Source organism: Bombus bifarius, unplaced genomic scaffold, assembly GCF_011952205.1.
Source record: "Bombus bifarius isolate JDL3187 unplaced genomic scaffold, Bbif_JDL3187 scf7180000008214, whole genome shotgun sequence".
Classification (NCBI taxonomy): Eukaryota; Metazoa; Arthropoda; class Insecta; order Hymenoptera; family Apidae; genus Bombus; species Bombus bifarius.
In genome coordinates this window covers 1,010,054-1,033,968 of record NW_022884517.1, presented here as the reverse complement: position 1 = coordinate 1,033,968, position 23,915 = coordinate 1,010,054, and the positions used below count along the sequence as shown (strand labels likewise).

Below are 23,915 nucleotides of genomic sequence, written 5' to 3'. Positions count from 1 at the left end.
AACTTTTACTTGAAAGAAATAGATGAACAAAAAGATCTGTGATTGTTACTGATTGTAGCAGTTTCGCATGATATTTGTACGTTTCTAATATTTGTTTTAATATTTATTCACTGCTTTTCGTGTTTTACATTGCAATAATAATATATGTATACTGATATATATTTGTATGTATAAAAGTATAGTATATGTATAGAATGTGTGTGTGTGTGTGTGTGTGTGTATTATAATAAAATGAGATCTATAATTTATATTAAATACTCTATCTTGTTATCGCCACTTGAAGAAAGATAAAGGCGTAAAAAGTAATTTCTTGTACTTGTTTGGCGAACATGTCTCAAACATTTTTCATGACAACAATCGAACTTATATAGTTCATAGCTTTCTTTTTAGATGCAAAACAGAACAAATCCGTCGGGATAAATCAAGAAGCAAGCGCGAAACAGGAATTAGAAGCAGTGAACGCTCTTTATTGCATTTTCCCCTTCGACAGAGGCGTTCTTAATAACTCTGGTTAATCCCTTAAAACCCTTTTGTAAGTTTGTTGATGCACTCAACTCGTTAATGTACCATAACTTTTTCAACGTCTAAAAAACGAGGGAAAGTGAGAGTACGACGAGGAAGAAACCTAGCAAGGCCAACTTGACCCTCCGCGGTAATCGGCTTAAAGCGCCTTAACAATTTCATGTAGATATCCGGATATAAATACGTGTAGGTCTACTGTTGTAAAAGTGGCCTGGTAAGTTGAATTTATGAACGTCTTTCCCTCTTTTGCTTTTCCAGCGCGTTAAACCGTAATCGCGACGAATGCAGCATTTGCGCTTTCCACCATTGCAATTATATTTTTTGCCGCTTCGTAGTACGAGGGTCGGATCGTATAATATTTTATATTTCCTTGAATCAGCTTAATATTTATTTTAAAATTGATCAAAACTTTCTTCCCGTGTATACGTCGTATATATGTATATATGTATACATACGTGCAATTTATTTCAAATATTGTAAGCTAGCATTCTAAGCTATATGTTGGAATGTAGAATTCATAATACTTACTCTGTTTTGTTACTTCAAATTTCAATATTACACCGAAATATTCAATCATATAAATAGTATCATATACACGTACATATATGGTAGCCTTCTTTTCTTCTAAGATTCTTCTTCCACCAAAATAACCAAAAAATGAAAAGAATGTCGTCAATATTCATAGAATATTTCAACTCTTTAAGAGCGAAAATACTTACATTATTGTTACAAAACACATCGAAGATGAAAACACAGAGTTTCATTCACTCCCATAAGATAACAAACGAAGTGGTAGAAAACTGGAGGAAATATTTTCTCGACTTGCATTTCAAGGTCAAATAGTGAAAGACTCTCTTGTTAAAAGCTCCAGAAGGACGATAGTTCCATTTTATTTAACGTGAATTCTCATTAAACTCGTAAAAGAATGAAAACGCTTTGAGCTCCGATGGTGGAGAAATTTCTGTGATTCGGCTCAGAGTACAGGAACAGGCATCTGATTTTCTTTTCGATTAAAGGCTATAGAGAGATCAAAGTCTCGAAGGGTGTACGCGGCTGACTTAACAAACGACTTTAATCGAACTTTACACTAAAATAATGCATTCGTGAATAAAATAAATTTTCCCATTTTCATATGTAAGGAAAACAAACAACAAACGCGCGTGTACGTGCAATGTGCAAATTGCTAAAAACTGACTCGAGATCGGCTGGAAACTTTCGAATTCCTGATTACACGGACCATTTTAATAGGATAACTTGATCGAAGACCGTCGTGCGCAGATTTCTCACGGATCGATGTTCGATGCATGCAACGATACAAACTGTCGGAGTGCGTTTCGCAAGGGTCACGGGGAACGATCGGTCGAATAGCGTGCTCAGGAAGCACAACGGAGCACCGTAACTCACGTTTACGCCTGTAAAATGAGCAGGCATACCGGCGTGTCACTTATTGCTAGCTAATATAAACATGACTCCGAGACACCTACGAGAATAAAGAAAGTACATGCACCGCTCGTAAATCATGAGCATTTTACATTTTACTCGCGTTACGCCTTGTTACAGTCGATGCAGAGAACACGCGCGTTTAAATGGCCGCGTGATAATTGAGAGGATCGCCACGAAAAAAACATTTGACATGACGGTTTGATTTCCTGGAGATCGACTCTCTCGCGTCAGTGGTGGTAAGTTTCGCGGCTGACGTTTCGTAACGAGTTGTATAGGAAAAAAAATGAATTCAAAGCAACAACAGAAGTAAACAGAATAGAAATTATAATTTACCACTATACACGGACACGTTTAGTTTATTGTACGATAAGTATAAATTCCTAATAGTTAATAAAATAAATCAGTGCAAGTTAAATGATAATATCTATAATAAAAAATAATCGAAATGAAAAAAAGTAAAAATAAATAACGATTTAAAGAGACAAGCGAAACTGTTATCTGCTTTTGTTAAATTAATTTGAGAATACTACTGCTAACTTCTCGAACACTTTTTCATTTGGCCACGGTTAAAATTCTCTTCTGTGCTCATGGTATGAATGTGGAAGAAGCGTGAACCGGTTGTTCGTCCCTTCGGCAGTCTCCTCAAGATTAATCCGTTTCGCGGAAGTGCAAATGGTCACTTCGTATTCATGTTGTAGAGATTGTATTCCTATTTGGACTGACCATCGCCGTTCATTGTCGCTCTAATATCTTTTCCCGAATTATTTTACATTTATTTTTTTCGCAATCGCATGTAATTTTAAAATTAATAAAATGAAAATTGAAAATACTTCGAGCACCCACTTTTACGTGTGCTTCCTTTTTATTCCCAACTTTTGATGATCGATGTAGTCCTTGATGACATAATAATTTTAAGTAGCAAATAGTAAAATCATACTGGCAGAAAATACTTAAACTTTCGAACGAAGAATTACTAAGAATAGTCTGCAAAACGATACTTTACGAATGTCTGAAAAGATACCGAAAAGTAGGATTTAATCGTGAAAGCAACAGGTCTTTTATTGTACAATTTAGTAGAATAGATTATACTTGTCCTAGTCATTCTTCGTTCAATGTATCAATTTTGATCGATGTAGAAATATTAAAATAATGTCATTAGGTACAACACTCGGCACACGTTAGTCGAACATCTCTAGCTGTAAATAGTCAAGGAAAAATATTAAAATTTGTAATATTTGCAATATTTGTATATATATCGTATATATTTGTAATATTTGCATGTAAAACTTTAAAAAGGGAGGAGAAAAGGAAGATGAAAAGATCAGTAGGTATTCACAGACAAGCAACAAGCTCATTATAATACTGCATACAAATACAATAACAGTTTTACTGTAAAATAGTAATACCATAGCCAATTGTAAGTGGAGATAGAATAGAAAAGAAGTGAGCCAAGAGGGAAGGGAAAATGGAAATGCAGACGAGCAACGACCGACAGAGCTTTCGAGAGTCTCCTCCTAAATTTTCGCGGTGATGCACTCGGCTCGAAGTGCAATCGTAATTAACCGCTTTTCAGTGTCTCTCTCGCATGAAAAATACGAGCTTGCATAAGTAAGTGGGCAAAAGGAACGTGTCAAGCTGGCTTTTCGAGCGAACATTTCTCCCTCGATTTTGCTTTTAGCCTCTTTCCACCTCTCTTAATTCCGGATGCGCTGAATGCGAAAACACTGATCAATGAATAAACGAGTGACATTGGGAATTATAACTTTCACGTGACTAGCGCTCGATTATTGAAAGAAAAGGTGATTAAAGAATGGAAGTGAGGAATAAATTGATGAAATTGATCGATCTTATTAATTTTTAAGTAATTGTAGTTTGATATAATTAATTGTTTAGGTAATAGATCATTATAAAGCAATATTAATTTGACTTTCGTTAGATTTACGAAACGATAAAAGGTACGTGTTATTCGTACTGTATTAACTCTTTGTAGCATCTGTAATTAGTGATTTTTATAAATTGCAAAGATTCTTACAGATTTTCTTATTACAAGCGCAAACTTGCAGAATCTGTATCTCTGTTCTTTATGTAGTTATATCGTGCATTTAGTCAGAAAGCAAGACATATATACTAACTCTTTCATAATATCTTATTAATAAAATCACAAACCTCATAAAGGAAAATATTTACCGTACTTAAATTTTTTGAAAGTTAAATGTTATAGTATTATGTTATTAGTATTATGTATATCAAAAGTAACACGAGTTAAGCACGTGGAGTGTTTAGCATTATATAAAAGCTTATAACACCAATTATTTTCTGGATATATCTAACTATTTACTACAACTAATAATATAACTATAATTAACCATCCCTTATTTTGCATGTTGCGTGTTACAGCGTGTGACTGTCATCCGATCGGAGCTTCCGGAAAAACTTGTAACCAAAGTACTGGCCAGTGTCCGTGTAAAGACGGAGTAACTGGTACCACTTGTAACAGATGTGCCAGAGGTTACCAACAGAGTAGATCGCACATTGCACCTTGTATCAGTAAGTATACAAATTCCCTAAAGCCTTAAGGCATTAAGATCTTCATATTTCATGTGTTGTTATTCATTTAAGTAGAAGGTCTACGTATCTTATATGATACCATCAAATGTTTAATGTATTACGAGATAAATACGTACTCGAAACTAATTAGTCACATATATTGGAAATTGATAATAATAATAGTAATTTAATATTTAATAACATTCTTTAAATTGTTACTCGAGACAGCAGTTTATATTTCTTATGACCGATTATCACCTTTTTCTACACCATTGATGATCTAATAAATTGACTACGTATATATATATATGTACTGCGTATATATACTTATATATATAAGTATGTATGTAGCAGACTTAATTATGTCCAGTATATCGCAGTGCACCATTCCCTATAGAGTTTATCCTAACTTGTTATACACATAGAGACCCTTGCATTAAAGCTGAAGCATTCTCCGATACACTGGGCGATCAAGAAGTATTCATTACCTTCTTATTAATTAAATGCCCATAAAAATATAGCCCTTCTATAATGAAATTCATAAATATGTATGACAGTCGATATAAATAATTTCTAAAAATGTTAGAATATATTTTATGTGAAAGTTTATTCTTATATCAAAAAGAATTTGCTGTAATAGTATTGTACATCTGTTATTGGTTTATTATGACTAACAAGCATGTAATCTATGAATAGTAAAACACGTAATTTTTTAAAAAATGTGGGATACGACCTATTCACATATTTCTTATAACAAACAAAAAAAAAGAGAATTCTACTGCGTAGAGTGATGTAGTAATTTTGACAAAATATAACGAAATATGCATAATAAGATTTTGAAATATACAAAGTATAGTTATGTACATAAGTATTTTTATAATTTTGAATCTACTTCATTTTTAACTAAAATGTAAGGATTTTTCAATAAATGTTAACAACGCAATCAATGCAACGCAAGTCTGCAATGCAGGATAGTAAAACAATGACCCAATTGGAACTCTTCATTATTAGGGTACTCGATATCTAACGAAACACACGAAAACTTCAACATTCCATTAACAGTTCAGACAGCAAAGGATCACTCGAGACGCAAGAAAAAGAAATGGCATGAAATTTTCAACCGTAGCCGTCCTGTTTTTAGAAGCGATCGATCGATCAACGAGAAGGAACACGCGACCGTTCGAACGTGTTATCGCACGATCGCGCGTCCAATTAGGCAGAATTTGCGAATACGAAAGAGGAAACCGTGTAGCCTTTTAGAAGAGATACGAGCTGTATTTAGTGTAACTTTTCGTCAACGATTTCACATTTATTTTCCTTCTCGTAGAAATACCGAGGGTTGTGCAGACTCAAGGGACAGCTGGCGAGGAGAGCGGAGAACACGAAGACGACGACGACGAGCGCGGTTACGATGGACGAGCTGGTAAGTAATATCAAATCAACAAACGTAACGTATTTTATGAAATTGCTTTAATTCTTGATACGTGACACTTTTTCCCCGTGGGAAAAATACCATGACTGTGAAACATACCATTTATTAATCGCGTATTAGTAATCTTTACGAATGATATCTTGAGGCTCGAGACTCGAGACTCGAGATTCGAGACTTTAAGGGAAGAGAATGAATGAAAACAACTATTTCATTGTTTCTAAACGTCTATAATGAAGTAATATATAGAGTATAGAGTGATTCGACTGCAAAGTGGAGAATTATACATAATGTATGTTTCAAACAACACTTTAGCACTAACAATAAGCTATAACTGTTTCGTGTAAATACATGCAGACTGTTTGTTACGTTTCTCAACAAACCATACTAACATACCGATATAAATACGAATAACACTGATTATTAGTCGTTATTGACATAATTGATATATTGATCTATTAATGAATTAATGATAACTAAATATAAACAACATGAAAAGCGATCGATAAGAAATACGCATATATGAAAGTACATAGAAAATAATAACATTTGTCTGTAGCGGGAAAATAATCTAACTTATTTGTAATTTCCGCTATAATATTCCTACAAACAGAAATGCTCACAGTACATACATATAGGAAAATGCAGAGAAGGTAGACTAGAATGTTTATACTGATACAAACTCGCTTGCCACGTGGCAGTATGGAATGTAAGCATAATATTAATTTGGCAGACGCGACGTAAAAAGAGAGAAAGAGAGAGGGAATAGAGGGTTGGAATGTCTAGCCGCTTGGTCGCAGCCTCTCAGCCACCCTAATGGCTTAATTAAAGCTACCCTCACTTGCGGCTTGCCCATTTGCTCTAAGTTTCCAACGGCCTACTTGTACGGTTGTACGAGCATAAAATTTACCGTTTTTATTCACACGCGTGTAGTGTGTACACAGGAATAAATCGTAACATCAAATCAAATTGTCTATGTAATCATTTACGGTTAAATCGGCTACTTATTCGTTCTAAAATCTTTGGTTTCTAATTTTTACCATTTAGTAACGTAATAATACACATGTTTAATTATTATTAAAACAAATGCATTTTTTTGAAAGTACCTATACCATATTCATATTTTTTACTTTGGTTAATGAAATTACGAATAATCCTGAAAGGAAATACAATAACATATTCAAATTTCTATCTCGAGAAATGCTGAGATTAAAAGGAAAAGGTAAGAGTAATCATACTATATTGCTTAATTGCAGAATTATGTAACAATTATTAGTACATACAAAATATACATACATATGCATTCCTCGTACTATTAATATAAATCTTAAACTTCTTATTCGTTTTTCTTCGTTCTGTCAGCTCTATTACTATAGATAATACTAACAAATTTCAGCTATGAGTATCGTTATCAAAAGAAATATGTTGAGTATAACAACAATAAATAACGACGCATTATCCTGTCTCGTAGACATGTTCAATAGTAGGATCAAGTATCATATCATTGCCTCGAGGTTCCAGTTACTCCCACTATTACATATTACCATCTCGACGCAATAATTTGCAGATAAGAGGAGCTCAACTTTATGAGAGTAGATATAGTTATTGTCGCTGATGAATGATGTATTTCCTTCGAATAAAACCAATAGTCCTATTTACGAACAGCATTGTTATTCTGAAAGATATAGAAGTGTAAATACGTTCTCGGAGAAACACCTCCTTAGATAATTTTTAGCTTTTCGTAAGTAATGTCCGTAATTACCAGCGACAATAACATTTTTCAACGGTAACGATAATTTTAAAAATAATATAGAACAAGCACCTCTTCAAATCTACAAACAACTTACTCCGTTTTGTGAATTTTATCCATTATATATATTACAAAGGCAATCGGTATATTTTTTTAATAAATGATTCTTCAATTTATACCTGTTAAGAAATGAACGCAATATCTGGAATATTAAATTGAATTGTATTTTCGTTCAAGCAATCTTATTTCTTTGCTTTCCTTATATTCAAAATTAATATTCCATCTGTTCGTCTTTGTCTTATATTCCTTGCAATATTTTTGTATTTTTGTCATGTTTTCTGTCTTTGTCTTTCTCGCTCCATGCTTGGTGTTTCCCTTTACCTTCGTTTCCCTTTCCGTTGGTTAACTCCTTTTCTCTTTTTGGTAAGCTTTCTCCCCCTCCTACGCCTCCCGTGAGTGGTCGCTGAACGCAATGATACAGGAGGGTTGGTTCCCAAGTTATTATTTAGTCTCAGATATACATTTGTACGGAGACCCTTTAATGGTCCGACGTTTATTTCCACGCGTCTTCGCTGCACTGCTTCCATGTGCACATGTAGACGCGACTCCATTTGGAAATTATTTGGTTCTGTTAGCTCGAGAAATGAGTAAAGGAAAACTACTCCCGTCGGAGCGATTGAATGCCTTACAAGTACTTACATACCCAAAACCATTATCGAGCCCGTAGGTTTTATAGTTAAGTAGAATTGCACTCTTAGGGATAACAAGGGATATACTTATTGTATAATGCTGTGCACTACATGTTTGATACGTTGACCGTAATGTGGGATTTTTGTCTGTGAACTTATATTCAAGCGTCAGCTCGCTCGATAATTAATAACGTTCGAGTGTTTTCAAAAGAATTAATCGACTGCCTGCATATGCATTCAAAAAGAAAAGCAAGGGATCGCGCTTGCGAGAGGTTGACGGTTTAGTACGATTAAATATTAAATACACAAAATAAAACATTTCCAAATTATAGAAAACAATTCTTTAATTTTCATTCGATATTGCTATATACTGCTGAGTAATTGAAACATAACATTTAAATTTATGGTGTGATACTATTTGGTTGTTGCAAATGCAATAACTGAATTTATATTTACAATTTCCATTGACTACCGAAAGTAATATTTGTGGAGAGTAATATGTATTAATCAAAGTACTTACACTCCACTGGACTCGCTACACTGTGACCATGTAAAGCATGCGTGTACTTTCAATAAAAAGCTCTGTGTTATTAGATCCAAAAAAATCCTTGAATGTATTTTTTATTACAACTTTATTATTAAATTTGTTGTTTAATTTAAGCATTATTGTTTGAAGTTATTACTATAAAGAAATTGTAATATTAGGAATATTAGAATAGAAAGTCTATTCTATTGTATATTCATTTACACGATATCAAATGTATTACCGATACATATAAAATATATCGAAAAAAAGTTGAAAAATTTATATTGTAATTTATTAAGAATTGGAAACCATTTAATCGTCGAATATTGGAAAGCAGAACTTTTCTAATTGTAAGTACATGAGATTACAATTAAACGATTCCACAGGCTAGAGGAAATGATAATAAAGATCGTTCAGGTGCAATATTTTATGTACATCAATTAGTATAGATAAAGGGTGTTAATATCAATTTGCCGTGATCGAAAGAACTGGAATAGTCCCGGGACGGATTGCAGGATTTCCGCAATCGCGTTCATATGCATCGGCAGCGAAGCACGGAACCAGTGCGTGGGTGCGTGCAACGAGAATTACGCGCGCGGTTGCGTGCAACATTAACATATAGATGCGATTCGTGACGCAAGATGCATACTCCCGATGCGATGTATGCACGCCTGCATACGCGATACGAGATGCTCTTATTCCTTGCAAGAATAGCATTCGAGAAGGAGCGACGAGTATCCTCCAGCTACTAGTTTGCAACGCTTATGAACAATGAGCCCGCGATGCTAAAAACGGAATGCCCACGGCTATCGATGCTTTCTGCCCTGCCATACACCTGAACGTAATAACATGTTAGTACTTACGTTGTATCGAGCCAGCTTGCCGGTGAGTTACGATTTCACCTCGTAAATTCGTTAAAAATTCGATGGAAAACCTAAAATTGATGCTGAAAGGAAGTAGAACTATCATCGTGTCGACGTTTAACTATCCACGTTGTTTATAACGAATCAGTATTAACGTTCAGATAAATGAAATTGACATTAAATAACTAAGTATCGAGAGAACTGCCGTTTTCTGTTTAAAGGTTCATTGCATCGTATCTCGGCATATTGTAAATATGATGCTATATACATAATTTTTAGTATTACAACTTTCTCCCAATGTAATCTTTAATAGCTTTTATTCCTTTCTTGCGCAAACCTCTATGTATGATAAATTGTAAATGTATATGAATATGTGCATATTTTGTTAATAAAATAAATGTGTAAAAATTTTAACTCATAATATTATATGTATATTATAGATAGGTTACATAGGCTACAGACAAATGTATAAAATTTCAGTACATTTACAAGATATGTATCATCTTAATAGATACTACCTTCAAATATATAACATATATTTTATGATAAATCTAAAGTGTAATTCGTATTTTATGTTTTAAGTCCCCAATAATAATTGAGCTTTAGTTAATCTAGTTATCCATTGTAACTTGTAGCATTCTTTTGACATTCTAACTAAATGACGTACGGAACGTGATACGGTACGATTAGAAATAGCAGTTAATGAAATCAAAAGGCAGGAGATCAATAACATGATCGACACCGATTAGAATACTTTACCTGATTTTATTAAAATAACCGAAATTAATTGGTTTAAGGGATAAAAACAACAGACGCGTCAAAGAAGCATCAGTATGAAAGAAGCAGAGATAAACTTGTTGTCTAGTTTACAAGGCGAGTTAATTTACAGTTCGCTTACTGTACCGACGCGTGAACCTATTGCTTGTGCGTATTGCGTATGCGCTCGAATAAACGCCCACTAAGGGTCCTTCCATTTCAGGAAACATAGCCCTGGTACTGTTTGTACATCACATCGATTCGTTCTCTTTCCCGTTTTCTTCCTTTTCCGCAATCATGGATGCATTTTAAAGTAGCTCTGGCCGTATCCTTTCGTTACATGCCACAATAAACAACAAAATAAAAATCAAAACAAATCGAAATTCACTTTGTTTAAATGTCTACAAGTATTTTAATTCAATTTATTCTGTGTACAATTTTTCAGACATCTTACAAATTTAATCTTACTAAACCGTCTACTTTCTATTAATATCTGGATTGAATTGGAATTCGCTAATCGAATCAATTCTACTTGATGTTACGTTCATTATATTACAAGTCCATTTGTGGGAAGAATTTTACGATGTATGGTGTACATCCGTATAACGAAAAGATTGTTTCGAAGGAAATGACCTTTCGCTTTGTCAATGCTACGTACTCACGATGAGCAATCGATCTGTTTTTCGTGGACTATTAAAGCTGAACACGCATTTCGCCAAAGGGGACGTTTGACAGCATGATAAACTCATCGTGTCACCCTTTCACAATTTAGTTCGATAATATATATTCTCGACGATACCGTGATTGCTTTCTAATAGCTGATAAATCTTGAAAGTAATTTTTAGATTTTGAAAATTTATTTAATTAATGATTATACAATAGAGTAGGTAGAATAAAACTGCCCTATTTACAAAATATTTGAATATTAGTGATATAAGTTATTCCTTAATATAAAAGAACTTTTTGTATCATAATTAATTATTAATATATTAATATTAATAATATATCTATAATATTATTAGCATTATATATTTAATATTAAAATTAATATTATATTTATAATAGCGTGACGTATGTATTTGGAATATTCTTAAAATATTGTATCACTCGGTATATGATAACTTCTATCGTAATAATTATCTTCATTATTACAGTACAGGCTTGCCGGTTGGGTCCTAAACCAAAGTTAATTACCAGCCGCCGTAGCTAATTTAAATCAAGACTAATTGACTCCTCCCTTCACCCCTGCGATTCAACTTCCATTACTCCAGGTCGCGCCTCAGCTTCTAATATCATGAAACTTTCCCTAAACTTGTCTCGTTTCATCTACGCGTCGCACAAAATCCCTAGATGAATCATAATAAGGATGATTAATATATAGTAAATGATAGAAAAAAAGTATCTTATACTGTACCCATAAGTGAATTCTAAAAAGTCTTATTAAACTTAGATGAAAATAATGTTATAGCAAATGCGTAAACAAATGTGCATGTGTTGCTAATAATAATTGTTTTACGTGTAAATGTAAATATGTACATATAACCAATCGTATAAAACTTAAAAATTCTTCAGTTATGTTACGAGTAAGAAGTTACGAACGTCTTCAACGACAATAAATAGGTAATTCCATAATTTTTAAACAATAGAAACATATTGATTATATAAACCCGAGGAAAAAAGATTGTGGTCGCGAAGATGAAAAAGTTCGGAATCGTTCTTCTAAAATTATTATTTGTTACTTTTATTTACTTTACAATTAGATACTACTTTCTTCACAAAAGGTTTCCTCCTTTTTAATATAGCCATACGTAATATAAAACTGTATTGTATATAATAAAATCTAACTATACAACAAAGTTCATACGTAATAAAAATGACAAATAGACATGCTTGTACTTATCTCAGGTAAAACCTAAATTAGAAAATTCCCTAGAAACTCTGATGATATGAATTTTCGAAGCAAACGATAATAGATTTGAAACGCATACAATACCTACCGAAAAGAAGTTAGAGATATTAGTGTCAAATGCTCGACTCGTTGCGTTGGCGCAACTTACTAGAGGGTATGATGACAAGTAAATGTCTATGTAAATTTCGTTTAAACGGTAGACTATGATTCCAGTCATTTAATTTCGTCGTGAAAGTACATCGCATTAAAAGCACCGTTTACGCTTACCCTTGCAGGGTGGGGGCGTTTCAAAAGGTAGTCGTACGAAAAACCGTAGATTCTCTACACTCTACACTGTCACGACTGGCAGGCAAGCACCCACGCGTCCATTAAAGTCCCACTCGGCCGTTACGCGGTAAGATACTTAGGGTGCCTCGTAAGGCATGCATCGTACCACAAGACCCTTTTATAATTAAGACGTTACTTTACGACTGCGAGTATGCCTCGCGTGCATCCTATATTCGAGCGCTAAAAGAAACGGGAATATTTAGAAAAAATGTAAAACTGGTCTATGTTAAGAGATTTCTTTTTTACGAAATAACCCATGGTAATTTCTGCGCGTAAAACACAAACAGAATAGAAGTCCAACATTACTCAATCTATCGTGATTTGAATATTAAATAAACATTAACATCTCTTGCAGAGACAGGTCTCTGATTTCTCAATAGAAAATTGAAATTTCCCCTTCATACTGATACATGAATCGTAAAGATGGAATAAATAAGAAAAATAAAGAAAAAGAAAAAAAAATTCAAGTACTTGCGCAGGATGGATACATATACTAATATAGGCTATATTGGATATATATACTAATTAATTAATTGAAGACATATATATCTTTAAAATGGTTAAAAATTGATAAGAATGTCACAAGGTAGAATGAAATAGTATGAAATGAAATATATTTTGGAATAATATTTATACGTATGCATTTTTATATGTATATTGATACATATGAAAAGTGAATCACTTCGATGTTCACATAATAGTAAATATTCGAATGATCTTCCATTCTTGTAATCTGCATACTTTTCTATTCTTTTGTTCATACATCGTTTGACATATGAAAAGAAAGAGAACAAAAAATTGTTAAATCACGACAAAATTTACGTAACGCCTTACGTAGAAATCGACATAAAGTTGTAGAGGATTGCGGTTGCATCTGACTTTTGGTCTGGAACATTGGATTTAGGTGGTTTGTTCGGTGATTGCAATATACCATCGGACTCATTGCGGCGAGGAGAGCAACTGAAATCAGTTTCGAGGTGCATCTATTCGATCGATCGAATCGCTCGATCGGAAAGCGGACCTTACGGTTTGGGATACATTTGATGGCGAAGCTATTGCTCGTTCGGTTGATGCCGATTGGCACGGGTTAATCGACACAAAGGATGTCTCGTTAGTCAGGAATTAAACGGATTATGGTCTGAGGTCTCTGCCATCACGATCGATTCGTGGCATAGCAGCTAACCGGCATATCTGGTTCGCTTTCGACTCATATTATCCATTTCGTAATTCGGTTAATTGATTCGATGGTATACTTAACGAGCTGCCAACGAAATTGTCTACTACTAGCGAATTCTTACTAAGAAACACTGCTTAATTTCGTGTTCTTTCGTAACAGAAATTACACGCGACAAGAAAATTTATGTACATGGTAATGCCATAAATTATGCTCCTTATAGAAACAACATTACAGTACAAATAAATTATAGCAAAGACTAATCTAATAACATCTTTTGTTCGTAAATTTGAGTATTACAATCTAAAGATCTATAAAACTTGATAGAACTTGAACTTGCCCGAAATGACTAACTTTCGCTTGCACACACTTCTTTAGGAAATATAACTGTACATGTATCATTGCCATGTATGAATATAAGTATTATAAGTTATCAGATTGACCAGGCCTCCAAAATTTCCATCAATATTTCAATATTACTGTGTAGTTAATTGCAAGCCTCTTCTTTGAGAAATATTTTACAGACGATGGTCGAAGGAATTAAGATCAAACTACCTGCCAATTTCATTATTAATTTATTTAATGAATTTTCATTCTATAGATCCATCGTTACAAGCCAGGAGAATTATCTCATAGAAATGCTGCATGCATGGAAAATTGAAAACAGAATGAAAAGTCACGTTTGCACAAAATATCAACGTTCGAAAAGTTTCTCCGAGCGATTTGTTCTTTTTGGTATTTTGTTTGACAGAATTAAAATTTTTGAAATATCGACAGACAGTTTCGAGCATGGACGAACGTGACCGTAACTTGGTACGGGCGTAGAATTTTCATTATTTTTTACTAGATAACGCGAACCCGTCTACCAACGGAACATCGATTGAATTTCAAACGAAATTCAAATTACGTTTAATTTGGTTAGCCAACGAACGAGCAAAAGCGAAGTGGAGCGAAGCGCGTGTGTACTGGTTGCGTGTAGTTTGGATTCGTAGTTCGGGGGATTCGGTACGTTGTACGGATTCTATTATCGACCTGCAGAGAGCCTACGGTTCATTAAAACGGCATGAAATTTACAAACAGAAGTTTTTGTGTTTATTTCAATCCTTTTTACAAACTCTCTGTCCTTACTTCTATATTTTTATCATCAGTCCGTTTCATGTACACCAATCTGATGTATCTTAAATCGTGTATCTATTGCTTTAGTCTTGTTTTCGGTAATATATATACTTCATTTTGATATAGTACGCTTCTATGTCGATTTGTATGTACTTGAAATAGGCAAGTACTTCGTGTTATAATTCACCAAATGATATCAATGATTTACTGTAAAATAAAGCTTCCGTTGTCTTATACAAATCACTAGATAGATAATCGTATAAAAAACTCTATTAAACAAGAAAAAAAAATATTTTTGAGTATATTGAAATAATCGTATATAGTATGTGTATATAGGTATGTGTTACTTACAAGAGATGACAATTTTTTAATTTTTTTGTATACTAAGGAAAACAATTTATTAAGCTCAAATAACGATGCTGTTAATATTCTATAACTAACATTAGTCAATGCTTTTAGAAACAATAATCGATGAACACGAAGGAAATATAATACCTGAGGTATAGTGAATTAAAGGAACGTGTAAAATTATAGCGTTTTGCTACATAAAGTAAACCTAATGTTTCTTCAATCGATGCATTATTATTCTATAAAGCATATTACGCATATCCTTCGCAAAGATGATTAGTTATGATCAGGCTAAGAGCTGTTACACTGGAACATATTCCAAAGAAAGTTAATTGCGGGACTTCGGGACGAGGACACGTTGTACGGTGGCCATGTCGTTTGAGATAATAGTATAGATGGATATCGTTTCGTTGGATAAAATGATTAGATAATAAATGGATAGCTGCACCCACAACTGTTCCTAATAATGATAATAGAGCGTATTAATAAAATATTATTGACTATTCTAATTACGTCCTATAAACCAGTTTAACAAATAAGAAACCATAGACTAACGCATAAAATTTCAAAAAGGGTTCTTCTTTGAATACAGAACATATACGTACCAACGATATAATTGAAGTATCGAATTCACCTACTACACATTTATAATCCGAATGTATAGTAAGCAATTGAAGTGACTTTATATTGCTTTCTAGGTTGAGATTATGAAAATCTACCTTGAAATTTAGATACAATATGCTGAGATCACAAAAAACATCAGAGCCTAGTTAATAATATCCTCCATAAGTTTATATTGTGTATATGTGCCCATAAGTTTGTATTCGTTAAAGCTATTAGTCGATGATTAGCAAGATCGATTAGGTCCTTTCCCGGTTCTCAAGAGGGACAACTGTTGCTTCTTGCCATTTAATAAGGGGATATGTTATCAATCGAGATGCAATTGAAAATCTAATGAAAATGCAAACAGAAATAAACGTGTGAAACGTGGCAAAAATCTGTCTATATATGAAACGTTTTATAATTATGTATATAGAGAAAACAATACATTAGCTAAAAATATTTTGCATATTCTTGTGTATAAATCCTTGTATATTGTCTATAAGCAATTTCTCATGTTGTTTGTTATAGATCAATGTGGAAAATGTCGAGCCAGCACTAAAAGATTGAACCTGAACAAGTATTGCAAAAGAGATTATGGTAAGTATGCAATCAGGGTAGATTATGTGTCACTACAAAAAATAATTCTAAGAATTTTTAAGATTCTGTTTAAAGTAAAAAATGATACATAGATATTACCATTATTTCTTTCTCATAATATAAATATCCTCATTTTACGTGCTTATTAAGAAGACAAGCAATTTTTTCAGTTTCAATAAAAAATTCTTATCAGAATATAGACAAATTCTCATATTATTTATACATTCTTTGCGTCATCTATTTTCTCTCCTTTAGCCATAACGTAGCATTTAGCAAACGTAATTATTTAAGATCGCCGGCAAAATTAACAGAATTTACTGTTATCATACTCCTTCGTGATTCATTTGCTATGCAACCAGCAGTAAAGTGACGATATTTCTTGATTTCCGGTCACAAATGAAATAACAAGTAGTATTACTGCATATGGCGTAATGTAACTTAAATTCATTGCACCATGAACGATATTGGTTTACCCGTGTACGTCAATGATGTAACCGTAAATGAAGCAAATCTTTTTAATTCCTTATGTATCGTGTTAAGCAAGAGATCATAATTAACGAAATGTATAAATTAGAAAACGTTACACCTTTTTAAACTTGTAAAATATGTAAATACGGTAAATGATAAAAAAGAGGTAGAACTAAGAGATTACCTCATATTTTTTCTTTCAGCTATTCTGGGTAGGATAACAGATAGACACAAAAAGAACGATGGCTCTCCAGCAGGAACAAGCGTGTCTGGTTCAGTTTGGATACGTTTCACCTTAAATGTTGACTTTATTTATAAAAAATCTTCAAACTCGAGGATTCGTCGTGGTGACGTGTTTCTTTACGTACACTCGGCCGACTTAGCCTGTAGATGCCCGAAAATCAAGCCAAACAGGTAAATTATTTGATACATATCTAAAGTTTGCAATGAACCAAAATTTTTATTTTAAAGAAATCCTCCAATAATATCTTAATAAGCGTATTTTCTAAAAAATATCTTTAAATAATTACCGCGAAAAAAGCATAAAATATTGTGATAAGGAACAAGTAAGTATATATGTGATGTAAACAAAATTAATAAATTAACTTTCGAAGGTTGGATTCTATACTTTCTTTATTCATACTTTTTACATCGAATTATACAACTTAATCAGATTATTATTTAAAACGGTAATGATGAATGTTCTTGCTAAAAATAGAAGCAATTTCACATACTTGATAAAATTATTACAATATAAATATGTTAATTTAAAAAGGACTGGAATAGAATAAAATATCGATGGATCAAGAATTTACAAAAATATTTAAATAATATAATATACCGAGGCAAGTTAACCATTTGTAAAGCTATGTGCATCCATATGTTTAATCTTTTAATTTTATTTCGTTTTATGACTATGTACTGTTGCATCGTATTAATATTTACACTATCTCACTATCCTGAATATCAAATGATCTATTTATGTCGATTAAACCAAGAAAGTATAACCTTATGAATTGCATTTTAATTTGTATTTTTTCTCTCTTTTACACCTACTAAGCAAATGAAATGTTAGTTATAAAAAGTTAGGGAATGATAAACAATAACGAATTGATTTTTTAGTTAGACCATTGAAATTTCCAGATCGTACTTGATTCTTGGTCAAGAAAGCGATGGTGGAGGTCAAGGTGGACTGACAGTGACGCAGAGGTCGATTGTGATCGAATGGCGCGACGAGTGGCATCGTCGAATGCGACGCTTCCAGCGGAGGGCAAAATCGTGCCATTGAACTAATTTGCATCACACCAAGGAAAATTAGACGGAGAAAGATTGGGAAGATAGAGCAAGCAGCGGAGAAGAAAAAGATGGAATAAAAGAAAATGAACGAACCAGAGAGATTGAGAAACAGAAGTTAAAACTTTACTCGTATATGTACGTAGAAAAGGATGCACATTCATTTTCAAAACTGCCAATAGCTGTATGTACTCTCGCATACTTATTTCTCGAACGAAATAAAAATACTCGACGACGTCCTAAGATTAATGATAAGTAACAAAGAAACTCAAACGAAATGAAGTGCAAGTGAGAACCCAAATACACGTGAACAGAGCGTAAGTTGGTTTTATATTGCATACAGAGACTTTTAATTTATCAAAGTTAATAAATTGTTTACGTCAAGGATCATCAATATAGAAAGGAAAATCTATATAGAATAAAATGTTGAACGGTTTATTTGATAACTTAATTTTATTCGTTAATGTTTTGGTTATTTTTGTTGATTTTTTTGACAAATAATTCCAAATACACGTTAACTTACTTCTAAGAGTTTATAACTTTTGTATATTATGTTATACAATTTTTATAAATAAAGCTGTAAATTTGATAAATGTAACAGTCTCGGTGACATATTTTTTTTGAGCTTAGGATTTTAGTTGGCATGTTCTAAAATTTGCTATATCTGGTCTATATGGAAATATGTACATGTTTCTCACATCTTTGAGAGATAGTAGGTAAATATATGTACGCATCTCTGTATGTATTTTTTATAACTTTTTAAATAATTTAGGTAATAAAACACGTGAAGTATGTATATCTAATTAGAGATTTCTATTATTTTACAATGTATTGTAGAATATGCAACAATTTTCTAGAAATTTGGAAAAATTGTGTATACATATATTGCAACAACAACATTTCTCACATGCATTTCATCCAACCAAAAATGCAATATTTTGTATTAAATTAGACTTAGTTAGACACTTATATCGATATATGTATACATTTTCTATGAATTTTATAGTTTATATTTTTTTTCTATTCAATTTATATCATAAACCAGAAGAAATTGAGATCGCACTATAACTTACGATAAAGGAAGTTACGTTTTACAAATTATAATTCATAAATTGATTTTTACTACGCTACGTTGCAATTTGAATATCAAGCAACGTATATACTTTACCTTTCTTAAAACCTAACGTTTTTAAGTCCCAAATTTAACATTTTGCTCAAAATGTGCGAAACAAATCGATAAAAATGTTGTATGCCGTTAAATGTATTAATAAAATGAATCAAATGTGCAGTATTCGGTAGTAAATTAGAATTATATGCATATCAGTCGTAACCACCATTTCGTACAAATATGTCATTTTTATAGTTTGTTACATATAATACAGATACACTACGAATGCGAAGAATATGCAATATTGACACGCGTAATCAAAAGAATAATAATCGGTATAATGATTTTATTAGTAAATTCGTAATACTTTCATTTTGTCTTTTACTTTAATTAAAGATGTGTCAAAAAATAGAAAGAACGCATTCATTTCATGCAATTGGGAAATCTGTTTATTAATTAATAAACTATATATATACATAAGTAACAAAAACTTGTTTCTCTAATTCTTAGGATATGTATAATCTAACTAAAATCAAAGTTTCTATCATCCTTTCTTAGCTTATAAAACACTCATATACGAGTACGTATAGCTATACAACAAATATGTGCTATAGTACATTCTATTGTACCTTGTATTTCTATAATACGCAAATTACGTAAAGTAAATTATTATACAAGCACAATATATTCAATTAAATAACAATACACAATATTATTATATGTATAATTTACATAATAATTGGAAATGTACACAATATTTGTGCACAAACACTGCCTGCAATTTGCCAATATTTATATACGAGAATTCAGATAAACAAGTTTTTACTACCTTATTTTCCTTTTATTTGATGACATGTATGTATACATATTATAAATTCTGTTGAGTTTTATTATTGACAAAAATGTGGACACATGGTGTTTTGTCCAAAAGATTCTTTATGTCATGTACATCAAACTCTTTGGGTTTAGAAATCGTTCCTCCAAAGCGATATTTCATCTCTCTTATTGCAGTTATGCCACCAATTAGACTAACAATAAGATTTTACAACGTTGTACATTGTACATGGTCTTTTCCCCGCTCTCAGACTTCCCATTTTTCTCATATAGTATAACCTTCTTTTTTAATTTATTTATTCTTCTCTCATTCGGTTATCACAAATCGATCACATTTATAAAGATATACGCGTACGTTGAATGTAGATTTTCTTGTACATTTTCTATATAAATTATTAAGATTCTTTTCTAGTTGATATTATTATTAGTATTATTATTGGTAGCAGTAGTGATAATAATAGTAGTAACGATTATCGAAGAAATATAGAGGCTAAGCTCGAAATGTGTGGAAATAACTATTCATCGAATGATCGGTTACTACTTGCTGCAAAAAGAATTGTCGTAGCTTCAAATGTTACGATGATTAAAATTAACCTTGTTGTCGTCATAAAATTTGACAAGACATAAAGGGAAACGGTATTTACTTAATTAACGTATATTTAATGCGCTTTAATATGAAATTTCGTACAAAAGGGTATGTGTATATTAGTAATGAGAAATTTCCTTTTATAATTTTACATAACATGAACATAATCAATTGTTCTTCCGAATTTTAAAACTTGTTTTCCCTGCATGTTATTCGTGTATACTTCGACAATAAAAAATAACCCAACTGTGGAAACTTTACAAATGAAATGGGAAACTTTATCGTTAAGTGGAATTAATTATAACAACATTCACATATACAGGTACATTAAATAAAATGATTTATGATAATTGTCCTGCTTAACAAATAAGTTCCTAACAGTGACAGGCACGTACATCTTATAATTTCCCTTAAAAGTTTTTTAAATCAGCTATATCGAAAAAATTTATTTGTAATATTCGACAATTAATTTTCTTATCAACATCTTTCAAATAAACAACAAATATTTTCAATCGTTTCCTAAACTATGATTTTATTTATATTAGCTACATGTATATAGGGTGCTGGATATTCATCCTTTCTTAAATTCGAAACTAAAAGTTTTACCTAATTAACAACTTTTCAATTAATTGCAAGCTTAATGTTTAGCAAAATTTATTTTACCAAGCATTTCTATGCGTTTTTATTATCATGCATATCAAAATTGAAATTTTGATAGTGAATGCAATATATGTATTACTTTTAAGACATTCTGTATGTACTTGTTTATTTCAATACTTGTTAGCGTTTTCTATTTCAAATCGAGAAAATTCTCCTTACAAAAGATCTCTATCGGTCAATCAACTTTGATTAGTTTATAATATTCACGGCTATAAAAATTCCGTCTCGTAAAACGGAACATACGATTCATCATTTTCAACCATGAAAACGTAAAAAACGTAAAAAGAAAATTTACTTCAAAAATATTAGAGAGAAATTCTTCATTAGTTATTATTAAAACCAATCGAAGCAAAACATCCGTAGCATAATTTAGAATAAAATATCAATTTAAAAAATTTGTGAAAATAATTCTGATTTGTAATAACAATATCTTGCCTCCTCGATTGAAGAATGATTAAGCATCGTTTTATATATCAAAATCAACGATGCATCAATGTACTTACGATATTAATAAATACCGAACGCTGCATGTGTTCATGTGATCGTAATAGCGAACTTATATAAAACCGACGTAAGATGATATACGTACTCTAATCTTCGTTTATGTGACCCTTTTTACGAGGTTTGATAGGTAGAGAAATATTTTTCTAATCATTTGTTTTTTAATTACTTAATCGCTTAAAATGTATTTTCATTCTGATAGAAAGTATCATAAACGAAAAAAAAATGTTTTCTATTTGTTTTCCTTAATAAATATTATAAGTATATCTGAAAGAAACTGGATTATTCTCCTAAATTTATGATTTCTATTATAAAAAAAAACTAAAAAAGAGTCACGTAAATAAAAATTAAAGTAATGAACACGACTAATAATATTCGATTGAAATAACACTGTTCGACATCAACGGCAAGAGAATTTTTGTAAGAGAATCATACTTTAATTATTGTAATCTCATTGTTCGCGAGACGTTATTTCGAAGATTCATTGTTTCCGTCGCCTATGCTATAATTACGTGTATAAAATGTACCAACGTAAAATAGCTTTAGTATAAGTAAAGAATATATCAGCTATTCACAAAATTAGTACATATATTTGAGTGTTAGAAAGAAAGGATATACGTACAGGATGATGTATTACATTACAAGGAAGATCGATCGATCGATGTGGCTTATTATAATATCTCGATCAAATTGCTAAAAATGTCACGGCCGATCGAATTTTGTAATATTACGAGGCATAGTATAAACGCATATTTAATTCTGTTCTATCACTTCGAAATGATTTGAACACATCTTCCAATCCTTTTATAAGAGACTTAGAAATTAGAATGATGTAACACCTTGATTTTTTGCATTCTGAAAACTATCCTTACACGTTAAGATGATTTAATACTTCGCGTAACTATTTCGTAGCAACAAATAATTAGGTTTATTAAGACGTTTTATAAAGATGCAACATCGATTGATAACAAAATTTGTTCTTTATATACATACATATATAGATATATTTGTAAGGCAGATTGCAAAAATTAACAGTTGAGAACTAACGATCATTCGGTGTCATTACACAAAATAATTACAGCATATGTAGAAGTAAGATGATCTTATTGTTAGTTCCGTTGTTCAATTTCCTTCGAGCGTGTTAAAAGCAAAAACTGCACCGTTTAGTTAAGAATGATTCGCGCGATAGTATTGTAGATGGAAGAATACCGATTACAGGTCCGAGATTTTACGAAATTCTTGACCAGTTGTATGTATATCGTAGAATATACACGATATCACAGTAAGTGTGCTATTTATACCTCTACATTATTAATCGATTACTGTTGTACCACGATTACGATTTAGATTCGATTAAATTATTAAGTGTATCGTTGTGTATTGTGGTGTAATAAATGTGATTAGTTGTATGAATAATAAATACAATGCATAAGGAACATATAGACCTATTGTATTGATTTATTTCTACCTTTCTTATTCATACATATATTTATGTAATAATGCCCACAATTTCCCAAAATAAATCTATAAACTCCATACATAGATTTCGTTTCCCCTATAAATAAAAAATATAATATTAAATATAATATTAAAAACAAATTGGTTTGACCTCTCACATAACGTTTGTATATATTGAAATGTTTCATATCTACTACTATTCCTATATATTATACATTATAATAGTTCTCGAATCAAGAGGATGTGAATCAGTACGTTTGAGATCTTTCGAAAAAGTAGTCATAATTTATAATCATGAATCATAGAGAACAAACATAATACTCTGATGGTATACTATTATTATTTCTATCAGTATTTGCGAAGCATCAACGTGCAATTTAATCGCTTATGAATCGAGAATAAAATTAT

General features: G+C 31.8%; 1 protein-coding gene across 1 annotated transcript in view; it reads left to right on the top strand.

Annotated features, from left to right (window-relative positions):
• Positions 1-23,491, top strand: part of LOC117211016 (netrin-1-like) — a 110,403-nt gene extending 86,912 nt beyond the window's left edge. Inside the window, exons 3-7 of the mRNA XM_033454568.1 lie at positions 4,363-4,512; positions 5,840-5,935; positions 16,531-16,599; positions 17,271-17,481; positions 18,211-23,491. Of these exons, the coding sequence (XP_033310459.1) occupies positions 4,363-4,512; positions 5,840-5,935; positions 16,531-16,599; positions 17,271-17,481; positions 18,211-18,355 (671 nt within the window). The 3' untranslated portion in view covers positions 18,356-23,491. The remainder of the gene's footprint in view (positions 1-4,362; positions 4,513-5,839; positions 5,936-16,530; positions 16,600-17,270; positions 17,482-18,210) is intronic.
• The last annotated feature ends 424 nt before the right edge of the window (positions 23,492-23,915 follow it).